This window comes from Mercurialis annua, linkage group LG5 (assembly GCF_937616625.2).
Source record: "Mercurialis annua linkage group LG5, ddMerAnnu1.2, whole genome shotgun sequence".
In the NCBI taxonomy this organism is placed as follows: domain Eukaryota; kingdom Viridiplantae; phylum Streptophyta; class Magnoliopsida; order Malpighiales; family Euphorbiaceae; genus Mercurialis; species Mercurialis annua.
The window spans coordinates 2,331,328-2,354,363 of record NC_065574.1 but is presented as its reverse complement, the minus strand read 5'-3'; the positions used below and the strand labels follow the sequence as shown (position 1 = coordinate 2,354,363).

General features: G+C 32.3%; 4 protein-coding genes across 5 annotated transcripts; 1 reads left to right on the top strand and 3 right to left on the bottom strand.

Annotated features, from left to right (window-relative positions):
• Positions 1-792: 792 nt before the first annotated feature.
• LOC126680442 (tRNAse Z TRZ4, mitochondrial) lies at positions 793-7,193 on the bottom strand. Of its 2 annotated transcripts, XM_050375560.2 has the most exons (12): positions 6,763-7,193; positions 6,010-6,099; positions 5,128-5,172; positions 4,930-4,984; positions 4,705-4,748; positions 4,208-4,585; positions 3,847-4,115; positions 3,620-3,767; positions 3,457-3,507; positions 2,915-3,318; positions 2,169-2,814; positions 793-1,293 (listed from the first exon to the last, which is right to left on the bottom strand). In XM_050375560.2, the coding sequence occupies exons 1-12, from the start codon at positions 7,132-7,134 to the stop codon at positions 982-984; spliced, it is 2,814 nt and encodes a 937-aa protein (XP_050231517.1). In that variant the 5' UTR covers positions 7,135-7,193; the 3' UTR covers positions 793-981. The 2 variants fall into 2 exon arrangements, with proteins under 2 accessions (XP_050231517.1, XP_050231518.1); XM_050375561.2 differs by lacking the exon at positions 6,763-7,193 and having other exon boundaries at positions 6,015-6,102.
• A 962-nt stretch (positions 7,194-8,155) lies between these two features.
• On the top strand, positions 8,156-10,105 carry LOC126680444 (photosynthetic NDH subunit of subcomplex B 3, chloroplastic). The gene is made up of 6 exons (XM_050375564.2): positions 8,156-8,497; positions 8,605-8,715; positions 8,835-8,891; positions 9,315-9,377; positions 9,480-9,542; positions 9,815-10,105. The coding sequence occupies exons 1-6, from the start codon at positions 8,270-8,272 to the stop codon at positions 9,908-9,910; spliced, it is 618 nt and encodes a 205-aa protein (XP_050231521.1). The 5' UTR covers positions 8,156-8,269; the 3' UTR covers positions 9,911-10,105.
• A 424-nt stretch (positions 10,106-10,529) lies between these two features.
• Positions 10,530-12,902, bottom strand: LOC126680443 (aquaporin TIP2-1). The gene is made up of 3 exons (XM_050375562.2): positions 12,700-12,902; positions 12,346-12,596; positions 10,530-11,123 (listed from the first exon to the last, which is right to left on the bottom strand). Exons 1-3 carry the CDS (start codon positions 12,824-12,826, stop codon positions 10,755-10,757), a joined length of 747 nt encoding a protein of 248 aa, XP_050231519.1. The 5' UTR covers positions 12,827-12,902; the 3' UTR covers positions 10,530-10,754.
• Positions 12,903-17,176: 4,274 nt separating this feature from the next.
• On the bottom strand, positions 17,177-22,717 carry LOC126682607 (uncharacterized). The gene is made up of 14 exons (XM_050378340.2): positions 22,608-22,717; positions 22,318-22,387; positions 22,074-22,218; positions 21,708-21,907; positions 21,098-21,135; positions 20,939-21,018; positions 20,689-20,756; positions 19,876-20,170; positions 18,795-18,907; positions 18,643-18,708; positions 18,335-18,425; positions 18,093-18,160; positions 17,633-17,670; positions 17,177-17,512 (listed from the first exon to the last, which is right to left on the bottom strand). The coding sequence occupies exons 1-14, from the start codon at positions 22,643-22,645 to the stop codon at positions 17,329-17,331; spliced, it is 1,494 nt and encodes a 497-aa protein (XP_050234297.1). The 5' UTR covers positions 22,646-22,717; the 3' UTR covers positions 17,177-17,328.
• Positions 22,718-23,036: the final 319 nt, after the last annotated feature.

Sequence of the window (23,036 nt, the reverse complement as noted above, 5' to 3'; positions counted from 1 at the left end):
TTTAAAGTTACATGTGTCTTCACAATTTTTTGTGAATCAAGATCTGGATTAAACAATTTATCATGATTCATGTTCAATCAATTTTTTACAAAATGAATGATTCAAATGAATAGTCTGTAGTTTTTGTTTGATATGATAAATGCTAGTAAATGATTACCATGTGCTTGCAAATTATGTTTTTCCATTACATGGTTGTATAGCTAGGGGTTCGGAAAATCAAATACTAATAAAGAAAAGAACCGAGTCGGTAAATTCGGTTCAATTCAATTTGATATTCCTAATAAAAAAAATCAATTAAGTTTTAACATGAAAAAATATAATTATAGTTTAATATAAACTGAACAAAACAAATTGACCTAATCTGCCATTTCATTTCGAAAAAATCTATTTCATTAAAGGTACAATTCAATTCAATTTTGAAAAAATGAAAAATTACAGTTCGGTTCAATATATACTTGAACCGAATGCACACTCCTATATATAGCTTGCACTGTGCAAAATTGAACTTAGCTGATGAAATTAAACTAATATGAACTAAAGTTTATTTTTTGATTCAATTATTCGGTGAATCAGTTTATGGTTGTTCAGAAAGACCGAAATAACTTAACTTTCCAAAATAATGAGGACCGTATTTGATTTTATACGTAAATTTATGGACTTCTCTTACTTTGTCTAAAAAAATTAAAGGCTTCTGGTTGATTTTGGATCGTAAAATTCTGAGTTGACAATTAACTCAACCCAAATAAAAACTAAAAGCAAACCTAACCAACAAAAAAGATAGGTCAAACAAAATTAATCAATTCAGAACCGAACCGATTGAGGTTCAACCCTATGTATAGCTATAGAAAATGGTGTACAAAATCTCATGGCATACAACAGAAACAATTGTACCTGTATAAATTTCATTAATTGAATGACTAAATTCTAGCACAAGAACAATCCAATTATGAAACTAAAAAAAATAAATTAATTGATAAATTATCAAGAAATTGCAGTAACATCATCTGGTTCATCAACTACCATCTCAAACTCATTTCTGAAGAGCAATTTAAGGTAGGGGAGCACTTTTGGAACCACAGGCAAATCTGCCATGTTAACACTCATCATATCAAAAGCTATGCATGTATTGTGCATATGAGTGTCATCAAAAACTGGTACTTTTGGGTATCTCTGGCTGAAGTGGGTAAGAATTATCCGATACGCACCGCCGGAATTTCCGACATCTATGGCTTCCTTTGTGGTGCTATGGTTTTTAGCTATGGCTTCATCCTCCAAATCATCTTCGAAAGTTGCCTGCAAAATATTCACATATATAAATCTTCAACTGTATCATCTTTATTTTCTTTTCCCAAAGATATTAGACGTCATTTATAGACTTTTAGTTCAACTGCAGACTACCAATGTGAAACAACTATGACGGCGAGTGTAATCAAGTCGAGGCAACTGTCAAACTGCTCGAGTCTGACTTCGAGCTACTCGAGTTGAGTTCGAGCTACTCGAGTCGAGTTCGAGCTACTCGAGTCGAGTTCGAGCTACTCGAGTCGAGTTCGAGCTACTCCAGTAGACAAGCTCGCGAGACTAATCAAATTTTTATTAATTTACATTTTTTATATATAATTATACATACATAATAATACCCTTATTTTGATATTATTTAAAGTTCATGTAAAGATGAACAATGTGATACCCTATGACAAGGGTGTAACAGAGTCAAACTAACTCGCAAACTACTTGGAATTGACTCAAAAAAATTGATATAGACTTGATGTTAATCAAGTAGAGCTCGAGTTCAAACTAGTCGAGTTTAAACATCAAAATACTCGGCTCGAAAAACTTGCGCCTAAACAAACTTTGATTATTTTGATTTTTTATCATTTATGATTATATAATTTATTATAATAATTTTTTAAAAATTTATACAAATAATAAGCCAAGCCGAAATTGAACTTGATTTTCAATTTATTCTACCGATCTCAAGCTCAATCTCCTAAAACAAAACTTGATCGAGTTCGAGTTCGAGCCCAATTTTGAGTTTTGAATTTTATAATGGAGTCGAACTCGAACATAACAATATTTCGACTCAATTCGGCTCACTTACACTCCTAAATCTATATTGCATTAGATTCCAAGAAAAATAAATTAGATATATTTGAATTTTGATAATTTACCTCATGTATAAGGACTGTTGCTCCATCCGATGCTTCTATCATTGCTGGACAGGGCCTAGTGTCACCCGAGTACACAATTTTCCACCCTGGTATCGGTTTTCCAACAGAATTCATTCTTTCTGCTGCCTTCAACACAATACCAAACGCCTCCGGACAATGCACGACAGGGAAACTAATCAAAGTCTCCAACCCTGCTTCATTCAGCACTCTCTTCAAATTCCTCAAACGTACAAAAGCCATAGGATTGTCAACTACACTGCTCGGTTTCTTCCTATCTTTAGCGAACAAAGTTAGTTTAGTATTCAGTGTGGATTTGTTAGCATCATCAAGATTATTTGGACTTCCTGGGGTTGAATAATTTTTGTTGAACTCGCTATTACCCTCATAAGCTTCCCACTTAGCGCTATCGGTACTCCTACAATTGAGGAACTGCATATCCAGGTCCTCCAGTCTTTGGTATGCATCTAGAAATCCCTTAAGCTGCCTTGGCCCAACAACTAGTAATGGCTCATGGACCACATCCTTCAACAAATTACGCCGCAGTGCGAGAATTCTTGCTAATCCTGTATGGTGATCGGCGTGAATATGAGAAATCCAGATACATGATAGATTTCTCACAACACTATCAGCACCCTCCACACCATACCTGTTTTCAGAGAACTGGAATTATTACATGTTAAAAATGGAAGAAAAATACTATAGAAAGCACGAGAACAGTGCTTTATTATAACTTCGCATCATGTTACCTTCGTTTCAGTTGTCCAAGTGTTCCTTCCCCACAGTCTAGAAGCAAACCTCCTTTGGAGAAGAGATTAATATGGATAGCGCTAACATTTCGATATTTAGATGGCTGAGATGAACCTGTTCCAAGAAGCACAATCTCCATATCGTCTCTCCTGATATTCTCCAAACAGCTAGGAAGACTATTCTCATCTAACCATGGCTCTTCGATCATAGCATTACTGTCTGGTCCAAGAGCTATATCTCCTTTCAATTGTCCAGATCTATTCCAGAACTGGCCGACATCCTGAGCAGCATCTACAATTTCTGGAAGTTCTGTAAGTAACTCATTAATAACTTCTGAGCGAGCCATCAGACTTGGAATATTGGATTTGTCCAGTCCTAGATGAGCATGAGGACGCAAAGTAAACTGTTCAACATTGGATTAAAAAGATTAAGGAAGAAAATGGACAGGCATTTCAAAACTATTGTGAAATTTGCGGACGTTAAATACGGCCTAGTGAGACACCAAGGCCAATGGTCTAAGAAAAAACGGTTTGATATATACCTTAAGAAGATTTTCAGCTAATATCCTTTCAGAAAATTCTGAGCCACAACCCTGGCGCAAGGATTCAGAACAAGCACTTTAGCCATCTAAACATTCAAATAGCCTTAAAACTTAAAAGCTGTATACTTCAAACCAGAAGAGGCCTTGAGGGTGTGCAACAAACCTGGCTGGAAAAAGCAGAGTCCTCAGTCGACCTGTTAATCTGCTGAAGTGACCAAATACCTGGAGCTGGAAAAAACTGAGGACACAGGTAATTAAGTCTTGCAGCAATTCTGGCACTGGCTTTAAGAATTGGAATTTCCACATTCTTCCTGCCACAACACATCTTTATCAAGTACTATCAATACCAACATACTTTTGGAAGAAGAAGAGCTAAGAAAAGTTGCTTACAATTCATGTCCAGCCATAATGTGTTGGACTGAACCAAACTTCTTTATCCACTTCTGGTAATTGCCGCTGCTTATGATAGAAGCAGGACTTAAATGAATGATACAAGCCACCGTTTTCTTATTCTCCGGTTGGTTATCTGAGTAATCTACATAGTAACTATCAAGGTTTTGTATGGTTAACAATTCTTGTACATGCAGTTCCGTTGGGCAGTCAACAAGAATTACAATTGGACCTGGAATTGAAGGATCCATTACGTCACTTGGATGAACCTGCAAATTGCAATAAGCAAATATCATGTGTCAACACTTACAGTAGATAACAAGTATTGAGACACGGGAGTTCTATTGAATTTGAGACCCACCATGATATCCTGATGATCTGACCTTACTGAATTCCCTAATTGCAGTTCACTGTACTTTGGACCAGGTTTCAGACCAAGAGCTTTAGCTTTTTGTGGGTCAAATCTCCCAGTAATTTCAGGCAATTCACAAAGATATAACACAGACACATCACCGGGCTTTACTGCTGATTCTTTTGAGCTGCTTGGCTGTAAAAGAAGGGCTGATATTTTGACAACCTCATTGTTAACGAGGACAATGGGATCACTTAAGCTATTTGCTTCAAACTGAGCAGTAGTATCAGAACCAAAGCTTTTTGTGTTAACCATGGCAGCATGAGGGACGAAACATTTCATGGCATTAACCAAATACTGAAGATCTGAAGGACCACATATGTTGACCTGCATAACATCAAATACCGTGCGTGTAATTGATTAGAGATGCCACACTTTTCCAATTTAGGATAATCTATTAGGAAAAGACAAAGTGTTTACGTACATCAATTGAAATTGAAACTCACCGACAATCCTTCTTCTCCCATGCCAGCTAAAGTCAACAAAAGCCCTGTGAGGAGAAATAAATACCAGTAAAATTAGGTTCTCACATGCTAATTGCACCATGTAACAAATATCAGGTAATATTGACACTAGGAGACAATAGTGCATTATGCTAAGATTTGTATTTATGCTTAAAAGTAACAGCATTTACAAGTATGAGGTCATCATTAATCTATAATGACATATACCTGGAATTCCACCGGCAGTTTCTGAGCAGACACGAGAGAGAAAGATGTGATTTATCTGAAAAAGTGTAAATCCATGTTTATTGTACACGACACTATGCTCACAGATTGATGAATGATAAACACAGAAGAATCATTATGATGTGAAGCATGGATAAATGTGGGTGTGTCCATGAGTGTTTTTCTTGAGAAATCTCATACCTTTGATAGTTTAATCTTATGTTCAGTGCAGAACCGTTGCAATCCCTGCATGCCAATTGTAGGTTCAGAAAACAAAAAGATCAATAGGGGTCATAGATCATACAGCTACTAACCAACTTCAACATTGAGCAATACTTTAGAATAGTGTCCAAAGACTATCATGCCAATTTCGGTGAAAGTTTCAAGATAAGGGATTGCATGCAATGTTACTAGGATTTCTGAATGTTACCCTCTAACTAAAATGGTATCTCCCTTCCTCAATAGAATTTACAACGACAATATGTGGCCCTATTTCGATTACTTAAAGTAAATCTATAGAAACTATAATTACAAATCAAAAGAAAAATATGAGAATGATTTAATGCGGACTGTTTGGAACAGTAAGTTAGAGCATATAATACAGATTGCTCAAGTCATTTTAACTACAATTTTGTTCTGCATGAATGTCTCAAGTAAGGACTTCATAGTTCACATGACTTGTTGAGTCTGAGTGACAAATTTGTAAGAACATGAAGATTTATGCAACTTTAACTCTAATTCAAAGGAGAAAAATAATAATAATAGGTCATTATTTTTGAGGTAGCTAATATCTAACTTCCCCATCTGGCAAATTGTATAAAATTTGAACTAGTTTTATACATCAGATTAACCAAAAAATGAATAACTTATGGAGCTGAGGACACAACAGTATTAGATAACAAAATATTTTTGATAAACCAGAATGCAGATAAAACTTCTAATTCACTCTGATTGAGACGCCTTTTATTAAACACAATAACTCAATAACAAATAGTAACAGTCTCGCAGATATAAAATAATAAGCAACAAAGAAGCATTCCAATTTTTTTTAAAAAAGGAAAAAAAAGTTTGCATCACCATTACCTCACCAGCATTAAAAATGAATCTTTGCTTGTCAAAGAAAAGCAAAACTGAAGGTGAAGTATCTTGTGTGTCCATTCCAGTCCCTAGAATCTGGAACACAGAGAAAAAGATTATTACTATGGCAAACCTCAAGACAATACAATACTAGAAGTCTAGAACATGCTAGTACAAACATAATTCTGCGCTTCAAGCAATCTCAGCTTTAATACAACTACAGTTTACAGAAATCACAACATCCAATGAAATCTAACTTCAAAACTCAAATATTTTATCATTCAAAAATTCACTGAAAACATATTAACATTTAAAAGCATTTCACATTAACCAATTTCTAACGACACCCTTGAGAAATTATAGTTAGCAGAGACATTTCATTCAATCAACATGTCCCGTTTCGGAAACATGTCAGACACTCGAGACTCGACGTTCCGGAAACACGCCGGACACTCGACGTTCCGGAAACGCGTCGCACACTCGACGTTCCGGAAACGCGTTGCACACTCGAAGTCTCGGAAACGCGTCGGACACTCGACCTTACGGCACAAAACTTCTTTTTTAGATAGGAAACTTTAAAATAACACAGTTTCACCGAGTCAGTATCCAAGTGTCCCGTTTCCCCGTGTGCCTGCTTTCAAACACTCAAAACAACAATGAAACAAATGACAGATTACTCAAATTCATCACAAATAAACTCCACCCCACGAATCTAAAACAACCCAATAATCCAAAAACCAAAAAAGACAGCATCTTTACCTGAACATAAGAAATAGTATTAGTAGGATTAAGTTTCCTAGTTTTCAACTGAAGATTTCTCTTAGGTTTATCACTCTTATCTCTACCCTCAGCTCTTCTTTTATTAAACCCTAAATTCTCACTACCCTTCTCCTCCATTGCAGTCCCTTTCTCGTCCCTCTCGTTACCCTTCTGCTTCATATTATTATTCTTCTCTGTACTGGTAAAAGTTGAGTTTTTTCTGATTCTGAAATTGAGAGACTTGTGGGTGGGAGTTATACGGCGTCGGTTTGAGGAGCAGAGGAGAGTGAAGATGGAGCAGGGTGTTGGTTTGGAGAAAACTGAGGGTTTTAGCGGTGAGAAAAGGAAGCGCAAACTTGAAATTTGGGGCATTTCAAGTTTGCAAGGGTTTGCAAGGGTTTTAGCAGTTTGAAGATAATCTGGATCGGAAAATTGTCCAGTTATTGTTTTTGGCAAAAGATGCAAACAACCCTAGTATTTTTTATAAAATACAACTTAGTTCTTAAACTATATTTAGAAACAATTAAGGGCTTTTTATTTTCAAAATGGAATAAATAACCTTTTCTATATAATACCGTTAGAAAAACTCATTAAATGCCGGCGTGTCTCTCGTAACCGTATAAAAAAGGTTCATTAATATTTATAATATTCATCAATTGTATATTTATGGATTTTTTAACATTTTTTCACCTCCTTTTTCTTTTAAACACCACTAATTAATCAATATTTAAAAAGACAATCCCTGGTGAATGGAGGTTGGTTCGTCTAAATTCGTCTCAAACATTGCAGAGATGGTGAAAGGATGGCGACAGTGGCAAGGTGGTGTTTGGCAAAAGAGAAATGAGGAAGAAGAAGATGAATATGAAAAAAAAATGTCAATTGACCTTTAATCTAAAGTTTTTGCCGATAAAATACTTCTTCGGGATTAATTTGAAAGATATTAAAAGTATTAAGGGCGTCTTTAAATCTTTTTCTAATAACTCTGACTGTATAACTGCCTCAGAAGACGTTTGATCACAAACAATTTTAACATAAGGATTTATTTGTATAATCTTATGTTAATTAAAATAACTCAATTTTAACTTTTCCAACTAATTAGATCCCAAATTCTCTTTCCTCACAAGAATCATGGAAATAAGTTCTTAGATATTCTTTTTCTAGATACAAATGCTCATGTTAGTTTTTTATTGTGTTTCTTTCTTCAATTATGCTCATCATGTTAGTTTTTAAAAAAAATTGAATTTGAATTCCTATATTTCTTCCTTTTTTGTATAAAATCCCTCTATTTCTTCTTAGCACCAAAATAAATAAAATTTTGGACCCAAATGCAAGAAAAAGATGGCCACTATTGGCCCAAAACCTTCTTTTATGCCCTCACATCTTACGGCTAGTTAGATAAGATAATCTAAATGCCACCACACACCATACTCTCAAACATTTCCTACATGCAAATTCCCCAAAATAACTAACATTTTTTATTTCCAAATCCTGAAAAATCAAGAAAATAATGAACACAACTCTTCAGCTTAACTCCTATAATTTAGCCTCCTTGAAACCTTCTTACAATTTCAAACATTCTTCTTATGCAAACAATAACATTTGCCAAATCCATAAACCTATCAATAGTTTCTGTAAAATGAAGATCAGAGCCGTTGGTAACGTTCCCGAAAGTAAATCGGACGACAAACATGACACTCCTGAAGAACCACCTTCTGTCAAGTTTGCATTTGTTCATGTAATAATCCCTTAAACATATCTTTCACATTAATTAATATTTTACGAATTCGACATTTCATTTCCGTTTTCAATACACTTTTTATCACTAATTTATTTGTTATTTAGTCCGTGTTACTACCGGATGGAACTCCTGATATTCATTTTCGTAGTACGTGTGGTGGTCAAAAACTCAGAGAAATAATGTTGGATTCAAATATTGATTTATATGGACCGTATGTAAGTAATTGTATATTTTATTTATGTCATTTCGTCAATATGGTTATAACATTCTATTTATTGATACTTTAGATTATGTGGTTTATGTGTATAGTTTGATTTGGTGAATATGTATGCAGGCTAGACCTCTGCTAAACTGTGCAGGAGCAGGAACTTGTGCATCTTGCATGGTGGAGGTGAATTCAATTTCATTTAAAATACTATTTTTTCTAAAAAAATTGTACCAACTCGGATTCAACAAGCCCAAATTAGTTAATTCAAGTTAATTTTAATAACTTAAAGTTATAAACTATCTTTTTCACATTTTCGATATGAGATATTATATTATTTCTTTATATTTTGTTAATATAACGAGAGAGGTTATTTAGGTGCATAAAATTATATCGTGGAATCAAATAAGTGCTAATGGATAGATTAAAATCAAGTATACACCACAAATTTCTAGAATCATGTCAATTGATCAAAATCAAAATATAATAATTAGAAAATTCAGATTCATTTGACTTGAAATTTTATATTTGTAGGTCGATATTTTAATTTTAATGGATGAAAAAAAAGAAATAGTTTTTAATTTAGAAATGTTAATCTTATGTTGTCAGGTTATAATGGGGAAGGAGCTCCTTAACCCTCGTACAGAAACAGAGAAAGAAAAGCTCAAAAGGGTATAATGGTCATTATTTCATCTTTATGATTAGTATTATTAATTTTTTTATAGATTTTAATTGAAGAGCTGACATGTTTATGTATTTTTTTCTCTAATTAAGAAACCAAAAAATTGGAGACTTGCTTGCCAAACTACAGTCGGTAATCCAGATTCTAGAGGGCTGGTCAGTACAATTGAGCTCACTCTCAAATTTTCTAATTAATTTTACGATTATTTGCATATATATCCATAAGATATACACGTTCTTACAATTTAATCACATTGAAATAAATAAATATATAAAGATTATTATTTTTTGACAAATCAATAAACCAATTGCAAAATCGGTGAAAATTGACGATGTAAATACCAGTTTTTTTAAAACACGCCATTTTAATTTGTGAATGACGTAGTCAACTCCGGCTTCAGTGAGACCTCAATGTATTAAAACTGCAGGTTGTGATCCAGCAATTGCCAGAGTGGAAAGCTCACGAATGGAAGTATGAGAAACTATTGTCTGAAGAGTTATTGCCCCCTGAATTTTCCAAGTAAAATCAATTTTTATGTACTTATTGTTAATTTAGTTATGTCTTTTTATCTATAATGTCATGGAAATTTTTTACTTTTCATTTTCATTTTCTGATAATGGAACACTAAACACAATCATAGGGTCGACAGAAGGATGGAAATGAAAATGTGAGACATTATATTAATTTTTTAATAAATTAGTGTAAATAGCCCTGTAAATTAAGTTAGTTTATGCAAATTTTCAAGTTATCATGCATGTAATCAAAGGCCATCAAATTTTATAAAAATCCAATTTTCCAGTGATGTATAAATAAAGAGCAAATTACTCTCAAACCCTCACATATATCATAATTCATGCTTACATCCTCTTTACTTAAAACTCAGACAATATACTCATTCATTTTTGTTTTTATGAATATTATAGTCATTTCAGTTAAATTGAAAATAGAATCAAACCAAATTTTTTCGATTTGTTTTCTATTTTTTAAAAAACGTCTAAATGATTTCCACATTTCTACGAACTGAACCGCTCAATGCATATTCCTAACTAAAAGCATCTAAAATTTGAATATGCCCATAAATTGCATGATGCCCAATAAAAAAAATTAGAGAGAAAATGCCCATCTCCAATAACAAAAAGAAGAAAACAAAAGCAATTCATGAGCATGCTTAAAAAAGTTGCTACACATCACCAATTTCATCAATTACTCATAAAAGCAAAAGCTAACCACAACAAACCTTTACAATAACAACCACAAAATAAATAAATAAAAAAAGAAAGAAAAGCAAAAATATTACTTTCCTTTCTTTTTATTACAAAGAAAAATAAATTAGAAACACAAACTCATCACCAAATCACAATCAAAACCTAGAAATCATTGGATAGAGGTGCATGATCACCACCCATGTACAAGTTTCCATAGACAAGCCCAGCAAGCCCACCACCAACAAGAGGCCCAACCCAGTAGATCCAATGGTCGTGGTAGTCGCCGCTAACGACAGCTGGGCCGAAGGAACGGGCCGGGTTCATTGATCCACCAGAGAATGGGCCTGCAGCCAAAATGTTGGCCCCAACAATGAACCCAATTGCAATGGGAGCAATGGTGCCTAGTGAACCCTTCTTGGGGTCAGCTGCAGTTGCATAGACTGTGTAGACTAACCCAAATGTGATCACTATTTCCATTATTACCCCTTCAATTGCACCAACTCCTGAAGCCACACTGTGGATTGGAACTGCCTGTAAAACAATAATTAACAAACAATTATAGATAATTAATTAAATTGTATTAAATTGTTAGGATACTTTGTTTTATGCGATTAATGATATAATGCCATTTTTAAAGGGTTTTCACTAAAGTTTAAACTCATAATTATGAAAACAAACTTTTCCCAATTTGTGATAATAAAGCCAAATTTCACTTATAATACTTGCATACATTTTGTTTAATCAATATTTATGAAGTCCTTATAAGAGGAAAGTATATATCCTTTTACCTTATAATGCATATAGTTCATAGGAAAAAAATTTAAGTAGACTCTTTTTGTAGCGATGTGCAAAAACCGAATAAAATTTAGGCTTAATTACTTAAAAACCACTCACCTTGAACTTTTTTTTCGTTTATACCCTAACCTAGGAAAAAATTCATTTATACCCTGACGTATGTATTTATGTTTCACCTCTACCCCAAGACACTAAATTAACTTCTTTTCATTAAGAAAAAAGTTTAAAATAGTTCTTCATTTTTAACCTAAGTTAATTAGAGTTTAATTAGAAATGAATTTTTCTCTAAATGAAGGACTATTTTAAACTTTTTTTAAATGAAAAGAGGTTAATTTAGTGCCTCGGGGTAGAGGTGAAACATAAATACATACGTCAGGGTATAAATGAATTTTTTTTCTAGGTCAGGGTATAAACGAAAAAAAAGTTCAAGGTGGATGGTTTTTAAGTAATTAAGCCTAAAATTTAACATAATTGAATCGATAAATTAAACTCTATTTAAAATTATTAATAAACAATTTTTTGGTTAGCTCAATTTTGGAAGGAACAAAAAGACATACTTTTGATGCAACTCGAAAATGAACAAAAATAATAATCAAACGGACTAGTTTAGTTCGGGTCACCATAGAATATTCAAAATTATTCTAGGATCAGCTCAGTTTGGTTCTGCTCGAGATATTAAAGATTATTTTAAAGTTAGTTCTATTCGGTTTAAAAATAAATTATAATTTATAGTTTCAGTTTCAATTTGTCCGGATCGATTAAAAAAAATAAAATTTGATCCGGTTCGGCTTGGTTCGATTTGAACCAAAAGTACACCTCAATTTGTTAGTAATGTTGTGCTTGATAAGTAAACTAAACTGCTATTATAGACTTATAGTCTTATACATGCATGGGAACAGTATATTAGTTATATAAATTAGAAGTTAATTAACATTATAATATGAGATTAACGACTTACCAAGCCACCGGTAACAACTTTAAGAAGGAAACAAGCAACAACTGATCCAAGAAGCTGAGCAATCCAGTAGAAAATACCAGTCAGAATGGTGATCTGGCCACCAACAGCCAATCCAAAAGTGACAGCTGGATTTACATGGCCACCGGAGATATTAGCACCAACAGCCACCGCAACAAATAGAGCAAATCCATGGCACACAGCCACCGCTACTAAACCAGCCGGATCAAGAGCAGCATCCGCCGTCAATTTACCTACAAAACAAAAAAAAATCATTATTTATTCAAAAGATATATTAACATTAATGTAATGTATATATTATATTATATAGTTTTAATTATATATTTTTGGACTAACCATAAGCTATGGCAGAACCAACACCAGCAAAAACAAAGAGCAAAGTTGAGATAAACTCAGCAAGATAGGCTCTAAATGAAGCTAAACTAAATGAATCATCGAACCGACCAAATGCAATTCCTGCCATTTTTTTAAAAAACTATAGTGTAAATGGAAAAAATGAGAGAAATAATGGAGAATGTATTCAAATAGCACAAGAATGGCTTTATCAAGTCACATATTTATATACAATGAGTTGGTACATTGTAGAAGCCTATCCAAAAATTAGGTATATTATTCAATGGAGTCATGAGTTGTTTTTAAGGGTATTATAGTAATTTTTCCTAAAATCAAATTGAACCAAAGTTTTTAGATGTTAAATTTTTCAAACCGAACCGAACTAGCTAGTTCGGTTGATTTTTCGATTTGATTTGGTTATTTCAGACTATTTTGTACTACAACCTAATTGAATTTTTATGTGTAACCACTAAAAATATCCATTTTTTTTCCTTTGTTCATTTATGAGACCTTTAAAAAAAGGTAAATTTAACAAAATTTTAATAAATTAATTCAGCTGTATCCAATTAGACATATTCATTGAAAAAAAAAACCTTTTTGATTTACTTTTTAATTCATGATCCAACCTAGCCTTTTCTAATCGAAATATACTTATTCAATTTAGGCTACAATTGGCAGAATTAATATGTATAGTCATAAACAAAGAAGAAGAAAAGAAAATTTGGCCTTTTCATAAACTAAATAATTGGCTACAGTTAAATAAATTTATCAAAATCTAGATAAGAGTTCTATTTTTAAAAAGTTTGGCTATAAATTAAAAAAAAATTGAATATTTTTGAGCAAGTAGATTACTTTGTTATGGCCAAAACCAAACCAACTTAAAAAATAATATAATATCAAACCGAACCAAATTTGACATTTCAATTAATTCGTTTCGTTAGGTTTATACCCTAATCATTAGTAAATGAATTTTCTCAGTTATGAATTGCTTAATAGAATGGCCTAATGGCAAAAAAAAACCCAAACCTTTACGACTTGTTGCAATTATATCCAAACCTTTTAATTTTTGCAATAATATTCAAATTGCATTTTTTTGTTGCAATAATATCCAAATTGTATTTTTTGTAGCAATAATAGTCAAATTGATGGCTAAATTTGTTGTTTTCAATTAAAATATTAGGATATTATTATATTTTGATGTATAATAATATAGTAAAAGTCCCTAAAAATGGCAAAAAACTCAAAAAAATTCACATAAAAAGTGCAATTTGGATATTATTGCAACAAAATAATGCAATTTTGATATTATTGTAAAAATTAAAAGGTTTGAATATAATTGCAACAAGTCGTAAAGGTTTGAGTTTTTTTGCCATTAAGCCTAATAGAATAGGTATATAAGTTTGTTATGGTAGCATTAATTTTTAAAATGTAATACTAGAAGAAATCAATCATAGTATATGCGGATTATCTCTAAGAAATATTATTTATTAAATATAAGTCTAACTATGAAAGTATTAAATTAATTTATATAAGTGAGTAAGGATAGAGGGAATATGGGAGATAGTAATGGACATGCATATCCAATCAGGTTGCTGAATGCAGTCCTAGCTGTCATTAACTTTTATTTAATAGAACTGTCTGGATGCATATCAATTATTATTATTCCATGTTACCAACTCAGTATGTGAGAGGGAGTGGAAGGGGTGTGTATTAAGTTGGTACCCAACCTAAAATTTGAAATTTTATTTTTTCCGAAAATAATTTATCAAACAAAATCAATTGATTTTGATTTTTTTTTGGTTTGGTTTATAGTAAATTTCAATTAATTTTTTATATTCAAAATATAACCGGACGAAACCAAAAATAATAATTAGCGAATTGAAATTAATTTGCTTGTTTCGATTATACAGTTTGATTCAATTTTCATACAGCCGTAGGGAGCGGATAGGGTCGAGTGATGTGAGAGAACTAAGACTGTTATAAAAAAGGGTTATTTGTAAAAACAAAACTCTGATTTTCAAGTTTGTAATTAAACACATTTTTTAAAAATTTACAAAATGGCTGTTCTTTTTAATTTTTTTAGTATTTAATACTCTTATTCCATCATTCAATATCATTTTATTCATTAAAAACAGCAAAAAATGATATCATTTGGTGAAATCGTAAAAACCGTACTTAAATCGCTACAAACGTAAATAGGTGTTTTTTTTTTCAAATATCCCTTAGAAAAGTGCAGTGATTGGGGCATGACTAACTTTGGACCACAAAGGGGCACCGACCATGTTCTGAAATATTGGCTGCAACTTAAATAGCTTATTGTAGGATTTGAAAATTGAATGGATAGAATTGTGGGACTTTAATATCATAAATATATGTTTCAGAATTTTAATTTCATTTTGTCTTAGTGTAACTGTTTTTAATTATTTTGTTAGTCTAATAATAATTGAGAATACAGTCGACCCTCTAATAATTAATATTCTATAAATTAATAATTCAGTCGACCCTCTAATAATTATAATTCTAATAATTAATAGAAAATTGAAAGAACCAACTTCGTTCCATGTCGGATAATTAATAATTCTATTATTTAATAATTAAAAAAATTTAAAATATATTTTATATGAATATTAATTATTAGAGATATTTTTTAAAAAAAATATATAACAATTGATGATTTATTTGAGGCAATACTAACCTTAATTCATAAAGTGGAAGTTAAAATACCATCAAATTATGACTTTCTTATTTTTTTGAGAAATTTTAAAAGAAGTTATTAGATAAACAAATTACTATAAGTAAAGTATTTCTAGTATAAAAAATATTAAAAATTATTTTACTTTATGGATACAAATTCTTAATAATTATTTTTTTGGTTTGATATCAATTGATATTTTTTAAATTGAATATAAAATTATTTCTTTTAAATTGAGTGATTGTAAAGTGTATTTAGTTAGTTTTTTTATAATATAATATTAATATTAGGTCTATTAATGTAGATGCTTTAAAATATTTGTTATAATTTTTTTTATACAAATTCAATAAATTAATAATTCTAATAATTAATAATTTTTTGATCCACCATGTGTATTAATTATCAGAGGGTCGACTGTATATCACATTATGTATTGTTGAGATTATATTTTAATCCTAATCATAAGTAAATAAGACATATTTGTTGAAACACAAGTTTTTTTAAATTAAACTCTTAATTCTACTTAGGATATGATTAATTAATGAGGCCGGCTAAATTGTTAGAAAAAAATTAGAAAGGAATCTCTAGGACTTGATGGGGTTGTTTGCACTATTTATTATTGTGTTTTAGTGTTCAAATCAATTGATTGTATTCCATCAAAAAAAAATTGAATGTAATTATTTTTCTTGTTTTGCCTTTTCTTTTTGAAATTTTCCTCTCTTTGTTCCTTCTTTTGTCATCTTAACCAATTGAAAAAGGGATTTTGGATATCCCACTATGTGATTCCGTTGTACCTAATAATGATAGGTTAGAAAAAAAAAGCCTAATAAAATCGAAAAACCGAAACAAATAATAATCTTGAGTCCTTGACTCAAACCAAATCGAAAAATCTAGTTTGAAATTACATCCTTGCAAATTTTAAAAGCAAAATTTTAATTTTGTTTGATTCAATTCGAACAGAATGCACGACTTTACCTACCATTAGGCATGTATTTGGGGCAGTGAATTGGCAAATCGTACCGGATTTCAACTCAATTTTTTCCCCTTAAATGGTTGATATAGACAATTCATAATTGATGACTGTGTACTCATATGATTTGGTAGAGCAAAATCAATTGCATAAAAAAAGAAATTCTTTCATTTCAAGACACAGTGAAACATCACATGGACTTGTCTAAATTGCTTTAATATTATATGAATACATACAATAAGTTACCTGTATGCAACTTCGTACTATGAACTGAACATTATATTTGTACATTTTGGATGCATTAGGCTTGCTTTCAATCTGAAATTGCAAAGCGCAAACAGATGACTGATAAGGTTGGAAATTCTTTCAAAGCAAAAATTAAGTTTTTTCACATTTTACGGTGAACTACATTAAATACTATAGGCATATAAAATAAAACATACGGATGGTTGCAGATACTTCTAGTAGTCAAGTTGCAGATTATAAAAGAAAATGATTACCAGATTATAGTACTTTCATAAAAAGGTTATCAACTTTGAAATTCTTATATTTTGATAACCAAACTTCGATTTTAGCAACATAAGGATGGTCACTGCATAATTTCTAGTGAATTTCTGCTTCCATGAACAGAAATAAATATTCATCATATTTCAAGTTATCAAACTATATACTTTACCTCAAAACATATGGTGACTTTTAAATGACATGTAAAAAATTAGAAAGACGTGTGTTTTTCCGTACGCTAACAGTTTTTGTCTTAATACATTTAGTGACCTGCATTGTTGGTAAAAAAATTCAACAAAATTTAACCCTCAAGATGCAGAAAACAAAAGCTAGTTGCAAGCATGCATACTATAGCAGCAATTAAGTCTTTTTAAAAATGTTGGAGATGCATAAGGATTTACAAGTTCCATTTGAGTAATTTTTCTAGTTATGTACTCAAGTTGAAGTGTGAAACCTAAATTGTGAATCAATCTGCTCGCGAGTTATCGGGAAAAGGTATTGAAGCGCAGCAATGATAATATCCGTTCTTATCATATACAAAACGCTGTGAAAGGTGAACTTCGCCAATAGGATACTCCCCCCATTCCTTGGATCCAAATTGTTTGAATATACCTCTTGCATCGAAGGAATCATTCTGTTTCCTGAACTTCCTGAAAATTTCGAGGTACAACATAAACACCATCATTTAAATTGAGAAGCTTAATCAAATTATACAGCGCAGAGAAACAGGTTTACGTAACGAAAGTGCAGGGAACGAAGAGTATTATTACCCTTTCCTATGCCTTGCATTCATCAGTGTGGCGTGTAACTGCCATCCAAGAACACATCAACATTTCAACATTAGAATTTTCTAGACCAAAATATATAGTAGAATAATATTGCGACATTCAAGCAATGCTGTCAATGGCGCTGCACATCAGGCCCGTCAAGTTAGGATTTCAGTATTTATCATTTTTAACCGATCCCAAATACAAAATATACAATACAAATGAAAATAAGACAAAAGATGAGCCACAAAATAATAGAAAAGAACTACAGACAACTCTAGGAAAAAGCAAGGGTAAATCCTTTACTTTAATTGATAAGCTAGACAAAAGTAAGAAATAGTGATAGCAAAGAAAATATTAAAATCTATACAGCTGTACTCATATTTCCAATTTTAACATAAATATTTCAAGCACAATCATATAGAAACTGAAAGGGGGATATTTAATAGTTTACAGATTGTACCTTTAACTTTTGTTTAGCATCTTTTTCTAGAACAAGTCCCGCCTCAATGAATGCATCAATGATGACCTCTAAGAAAGTTAAAGAAATCCAGCAGTGTCTCTCTCAATTGACAGAAATGTCTTAAGAGTTGAGTCTAATTTTACTATGTAGCATTTTTTTCCCTTTTTGTTTTCTTGTTTCTAAATGCAGCAGATGAGAAAATAGTACAAGGCAATAAATTACTGATGCTCAATTTAGGATACGACAAGCTTTTAAAAGTCTGTCTTCACTCCCAATTTCTTCCACAGTAGCATAAATCACACGAGCTTTTGATAAGGGACCTCTCATGCAATCCTGCAAATAGTTCAGATCCTTTAAGAGGTAAAGAAAAAAAAACATGACAACCGGTAAACATAAAATCGTGAGAAAAGTGACAGGAATTCCTAGTCTTACACACTTGCAAAGAAAGTTCATTAAAATTTAAAATCATTTGAAATTAATCGACTGTGAAGAAAGTTCAAGGTTCAAAAGGCAAACAGAAACCAGGAGAATGAAGACATTTTCTACGTACCAGCCCCTTGAGCCTGACCGTAAGAGGTCGATTATCCAGGGCTTCCATCACTTTCATTGATACACTCTAAATTTCAAAACATGGCATATCATCATCAATTAGTGCCCGCTCGGCCATTGCCCACAAATTTATGTCATACAACAACACTATACCTTCAAAACCTCTGAAGCTGCATTAACTCGCTCTTTATTCCAAAGCTTCAACATCAGCACAGTTAAGTGGAATGTTTTAGGGTTGATGAATATGGATCTGTCTATTCCCAATTCTGTGAAGTACAACTATTAATCAGTGAGAATTTTCCTAAACATATCTATGTTACATCTTTGGATGAAAATGGGAATATAGTTTCATAGATTGACAGAGATAACCTCAATCCATTTGCTACTTCATTTTAAAATGTTGTGTTAACTATTTTAAATTTATACCTTACAATATAACTAAGGTTCCGTTTGTTTCAGGAAAATATTCTATCTAAGATAAATTATTTTTCTAGAAATACATTTATTAGGATTAGGTATATAAATTATTTTCCATTGTTTGGTTGCCATATAGAAAACCAAATTAAACAAAATTAATAACTAAAAAGTAAACAAGATATAGAGAAAGTGAAATTTAATGTCTCATATGGGATCACATCACATATATCAAGGCAAAAAATTGAAAAAATGACTTCCCGTTCTTAAAAGGGGAAATCATTTTCCAAAAAAGTGAATTTATTTTTCATTGATGGAAAGCATTTTACTTTGAATTTTTTTTCTTTTAGCTTCCCAAAGAGTGGAAAATGAAGAAAATGTTTTCCAAGAAAACATATCCGGTGAACCAAACGGAAGGCAATTTTTTTTTTTTACTTGATGAAATCAATGATAGATTTATATTTTATAAATATTTTCCATAACTTTAATTACAATATGATTAAATTTTAATCTTTTCAAAACTAATAAATATATTACCTATGTAGTATGTACCGTGCATGTGACATAGAAACTAGTTCAAATAAACGACACAAAATAGCAGGAAAAAACAAAATGGATATCAAAAGAAACAGAAAAAACATGCGTTTCAGCAACTTAACAGGTAGTAAGAAAGAATCACCTCTCATAAGAATGACAGATGACATATTGCACAGCCTTTAATAAAAAATTGAGACCATATACTGATATCATGCATCAACTAAAGAATGAATATTCCAAGTAGATTTTAAGCTAATATCACAACATGCTTGTTAAGCCTTACCAGATAAAGTAGGTGACCTTGATGCTTTAGGTGCATAACTAACCATAGGTATACTAGTCAGATCCACTTTCACAAGTCTGTCATCTTCAACTTTAAGTTCAACTGCCACATCATTCCCCTTGCTTGATTCTTGGTCCTTTTTTTCATTGTCAGTTGTATCTTCATTGGAATTACTCTCCACTCCTTCTTTCAATATGGAGTTCTGAAAGTTGATTAGCCTATCAACCAATTCTGGGTGTAAAGCCAATGGAAGAGATATGAAGTGAGAATAGTCAAGATTCGGGCTCTTAACTGCCTGATTTCAGAACCTCCAAAGAGAAAAAAGAAGAGGAAGAGGAAAAAGGAAAGAAAAGAAAGACCATCAGCAAGATGTCTAAAACAAGGGGAGGGGTGTGCGGGGAAGAAAATTGAATTTACAGTTAACATGCACAATTAAAGAGATGATCAGATAAATAACTACGCCCTCAATTAAGCACAATCAGTTGTATTAGGATGCAGATTTTGGAATTCCACACGCATACACAATAGACTGATAGAATTTATTAAAAATGCCAAAAGGCAAAACTGCCTCTGAAATATATATAACAGTAGAATAACACATATTTCTAAGCTAATGTTTGACAGTAGAACAATAAACATATTTTTAAGCGGGTGTTGTATTAGGGTGCAGCTTCCAGCATTCCACATGCATACGCAATAGACTACTAGAATTGATAGAAGATGACAAAAAGCAAAATTGCGACTCAAATATATACCATGCAAAGACAGTAGAATAATACACATATTGTTAAGCTAATGGCGATTGCCACATACCTCATCTATAATAGCTTGTATTTTTTCAGATGCTCTGGTTAAGCTATCAATTGAGTGGCCTTCAATGACTGCAACAATAAAAGGCCATCGCCGTTTTAGCATTTAGCATGTAGAATGTAATGAAACTCTTCAAATTAGAGGGCTAAGGATCAAGGAAATAAAAGAAACGCTACCCATAAGATCATTTTTGACATACCAAAATGACAAAAAGGAGAAGTATACATATGCAGAGAATTTAAGATAAACTTACTAACAGATTCATCCTCCTTTGATGATGGAAGGGTAATCTTAACCCCCATCTCCTCTTCAAATTTTACTTGTCTAGATCCTCTGGGGGAGGAAAGTTAGAAGTATAAGGAAACACATATTTAATTGATCCTCTAAAACGTTCATATGATGAAACTCATACCCTTTTCCTTTGATAAACCGAATTAGAGAAGCACCCACCTACAAACTCGAGTATGGAAAGTGCAATGAAGTCAAAAAAACAACAGAAATGACCTGTGCTGTCCAACCATAACAACAGCTTAGGAAAGAAGGCATAAAATCAATGTTCGACATTGCAGCAGCAGGAGATAATAGATATGAGCGGTATAATCTCATAGATAAAATAAACATGTGGAAGAAATAATGCCCGAGGATTGCATAAAACTGGACATGAAGGCAGGTATCGACAATATAAATGGCAATTACCCTTTAACTATGTAGGCCTAACGACTAACAGACATGCAGAACCATGATACATCAAGATTCTTTGGGGCTACAAGAAAAAAAGCACTAGATATCATACAAGTTGATACCATTACAACTTAGTTCAATGAGATAAAATTTTATAGAGGCGGACAGACAGGTAGATGATATGTAGAGAAAAAGAGCACTACAGTAGCATAACAGCAGCCGAAAATATTAGATGTCACAGATACCATATGACTGAGCCAAAAACCCGTACCTTAATTGCAAATAATTTAGATTAAAAAACAATAAAGTCCTAAACTTTAAATAGTAAAACATGAACTTACCTCAATTGTAAGTGAATGCTTTTCAGGAGAAATGATAGACTCTTCTTTTAAAGATCTGTCATCAATGCGATCACCCAGCTCGCTTAAACTGATAGTTGAGTCAATTATTTCCGTAACAGCTTCAACAACCTTTGTCACTTGTTGAGAATCTGACATGGAGCTCGATGCACTACACTGTGCTTCTCGAAGTCGACCTCCATCTAACTCAACAGTAACATCTTTTATCAGGCATTCAACATATTCACACATCACTCACTCTACGAACACCTTAAAAACCCAATAATACTCTAAAACAACTCCAATTTTTTCAAACGAAATTGACTCTAATCTAATCTTCAACCAATATGAAAAAGGGCTGAAAATTACCATCCATAGAATTGGACAAAGTAGAAATTGGTCTCCACAGACGAGTGACCGTCTTTTGCTTATTACCGCAGTCAAATCCTTCCAAACGAACTTTTGGCCCCGTCATCTTCTTATTATAGCTCATACTATAATAACAACACTGTCCCTGTGACAATCAAACACCACCGGAAAAAATAAATAATCCAGCTGAGACGAGAGATGACTCCAGACAAATATTGAACTGTTTAAAATGGCTGATTAATACCTGAAGGTAATTAGGTAGCTCCGAGTTCACACATGGATTCACAAATTTGAGCAATTGATCAGCTCTGTAACTATAAAAAAATTACGTAAAACTAAATCAGCCACTGCTATAAACCAATACAGGAAACCCTAGAAATTCGGATTATAACTAAGAAAAGAATAACCTAGCAAAAAATTATTCTCTATTTTTTTCTGTTCAAATCGAACAATAAGAAACTATCTATCAAAAATATTAAAAGAAATAGAGAGTGCGATTGTATGGGATTTTCTCGGGAAACAAACAGGGAGTACCTGGAGAGGAAGATACACCTGCGGCTACAACCAAACATCCGTTCTTTTTCTTCTTCCAATCCTGGAAAAACAGCTGCTTACTTCTCACGTGTGATGCCATTAACGAGTTGTGAAGAAACAGCTCGGCCTAGCTGGCGTAACATGCTGATGTGGCACTGGACACGTCATTGAAGGGATCCATGTAGCAGGACACATCAGCAACAGCAGCTATAGCACATCATTTACTCGGACATGATCAGTCAGACCAACTCTCTTGAGCTGAATTTTAGCATTTAATTGTTTTTTAATCAAGTTTGATTTGAGACCAAATCCGTATTAAATTCACTTTTAATATATATATATATATATAATTGGATGGAGAAGCGCATGGAGGAGGAAGTGAACCCACGACTCATTGGTATTTTAAATTCATTTATCTTATGTGCGGAT

Coding starts and splice junctions, on each gene's coding strand:
- LOC126682607 (XM_050378340.2), bottom strand. CDS start 22,645: ATGTTTGGTTGTAGCCGCAGGTGTATCTTCCTCTCCAG. Junction 20,171..20,688: donor TACAAGCTATTATAGATGAG/GTATGTGGCAAT, acceptor TTCTGAAATCAG/GCAGTTAAGAGCCCGAATCT. Junction 17,513..17,632: donor AATGCAAGGCATAGGAAAGG/GTAATAATACTC, acceptor CGAAATTTTCAG/GAAGTTCAGGAAACAGAATG.
- LOC126680444 (XM_050375564.2), top strand. CDS start 8,270: ATGAACACAACTCTTCAGCTTAACTCCTATAATTTAGCCTCCTTGAAA. Junction 8,892..9,314: donor GTGCATCTTGCATGGTGGAG/GTGAATTCAATT, acceptor TTATGTTGTCAG/GTTATAATGGGGAAGGAGCT. Junction 9,543..9,814: donor ATCCAGATTCTAGAGGGCTG/GTCAGTACAATT, acceptor TTAAAACTGCAG/GTTGTGATCCAGCAATTGCC.
- LOC126680442 (XM_050375560.2), bottom strand. CDS start 7,134: ATGCCCCAAATTTCAAGTTTGCGCTTCCTTTTCTCACCGCTAAAACCC. Junction 4,985..5,127: donor ATAAGATTAAACTATCAAAG/GTATGAGATTTC, acceptor ACACTTTTTCAG/ATAAATCACATCTTTCTCTC. Junction 3,768..3,846: donor ATTATGGCTGGACATGAATT/GTAAGCAACTTT, acceptor GTGTTGTGGCAG/GAAGAATGTGGAAATTCCAA.
- LOC126680443 (XM_050375562.2), bottom strand. CDS start 12,826: ATGGCAGGAATTGCATTTGGTCGGTTCGATGATTCATTTAGTTTAGCT. Junction 12,597..12,699: donor TGGTTCTGCCATAGCTTATG/GTTAGTCCAAAA, acceptor TTTGTTTTGTAG/GTAAATTGACGGCGGATGCT. Junction 11,124..12,345: donor AAGTTGTTACCGGTGGCTTG/GTAAGTCGTTAA, acceptor ATTGTTTTACAG/GCAGTTCCAATCCACAGTGT.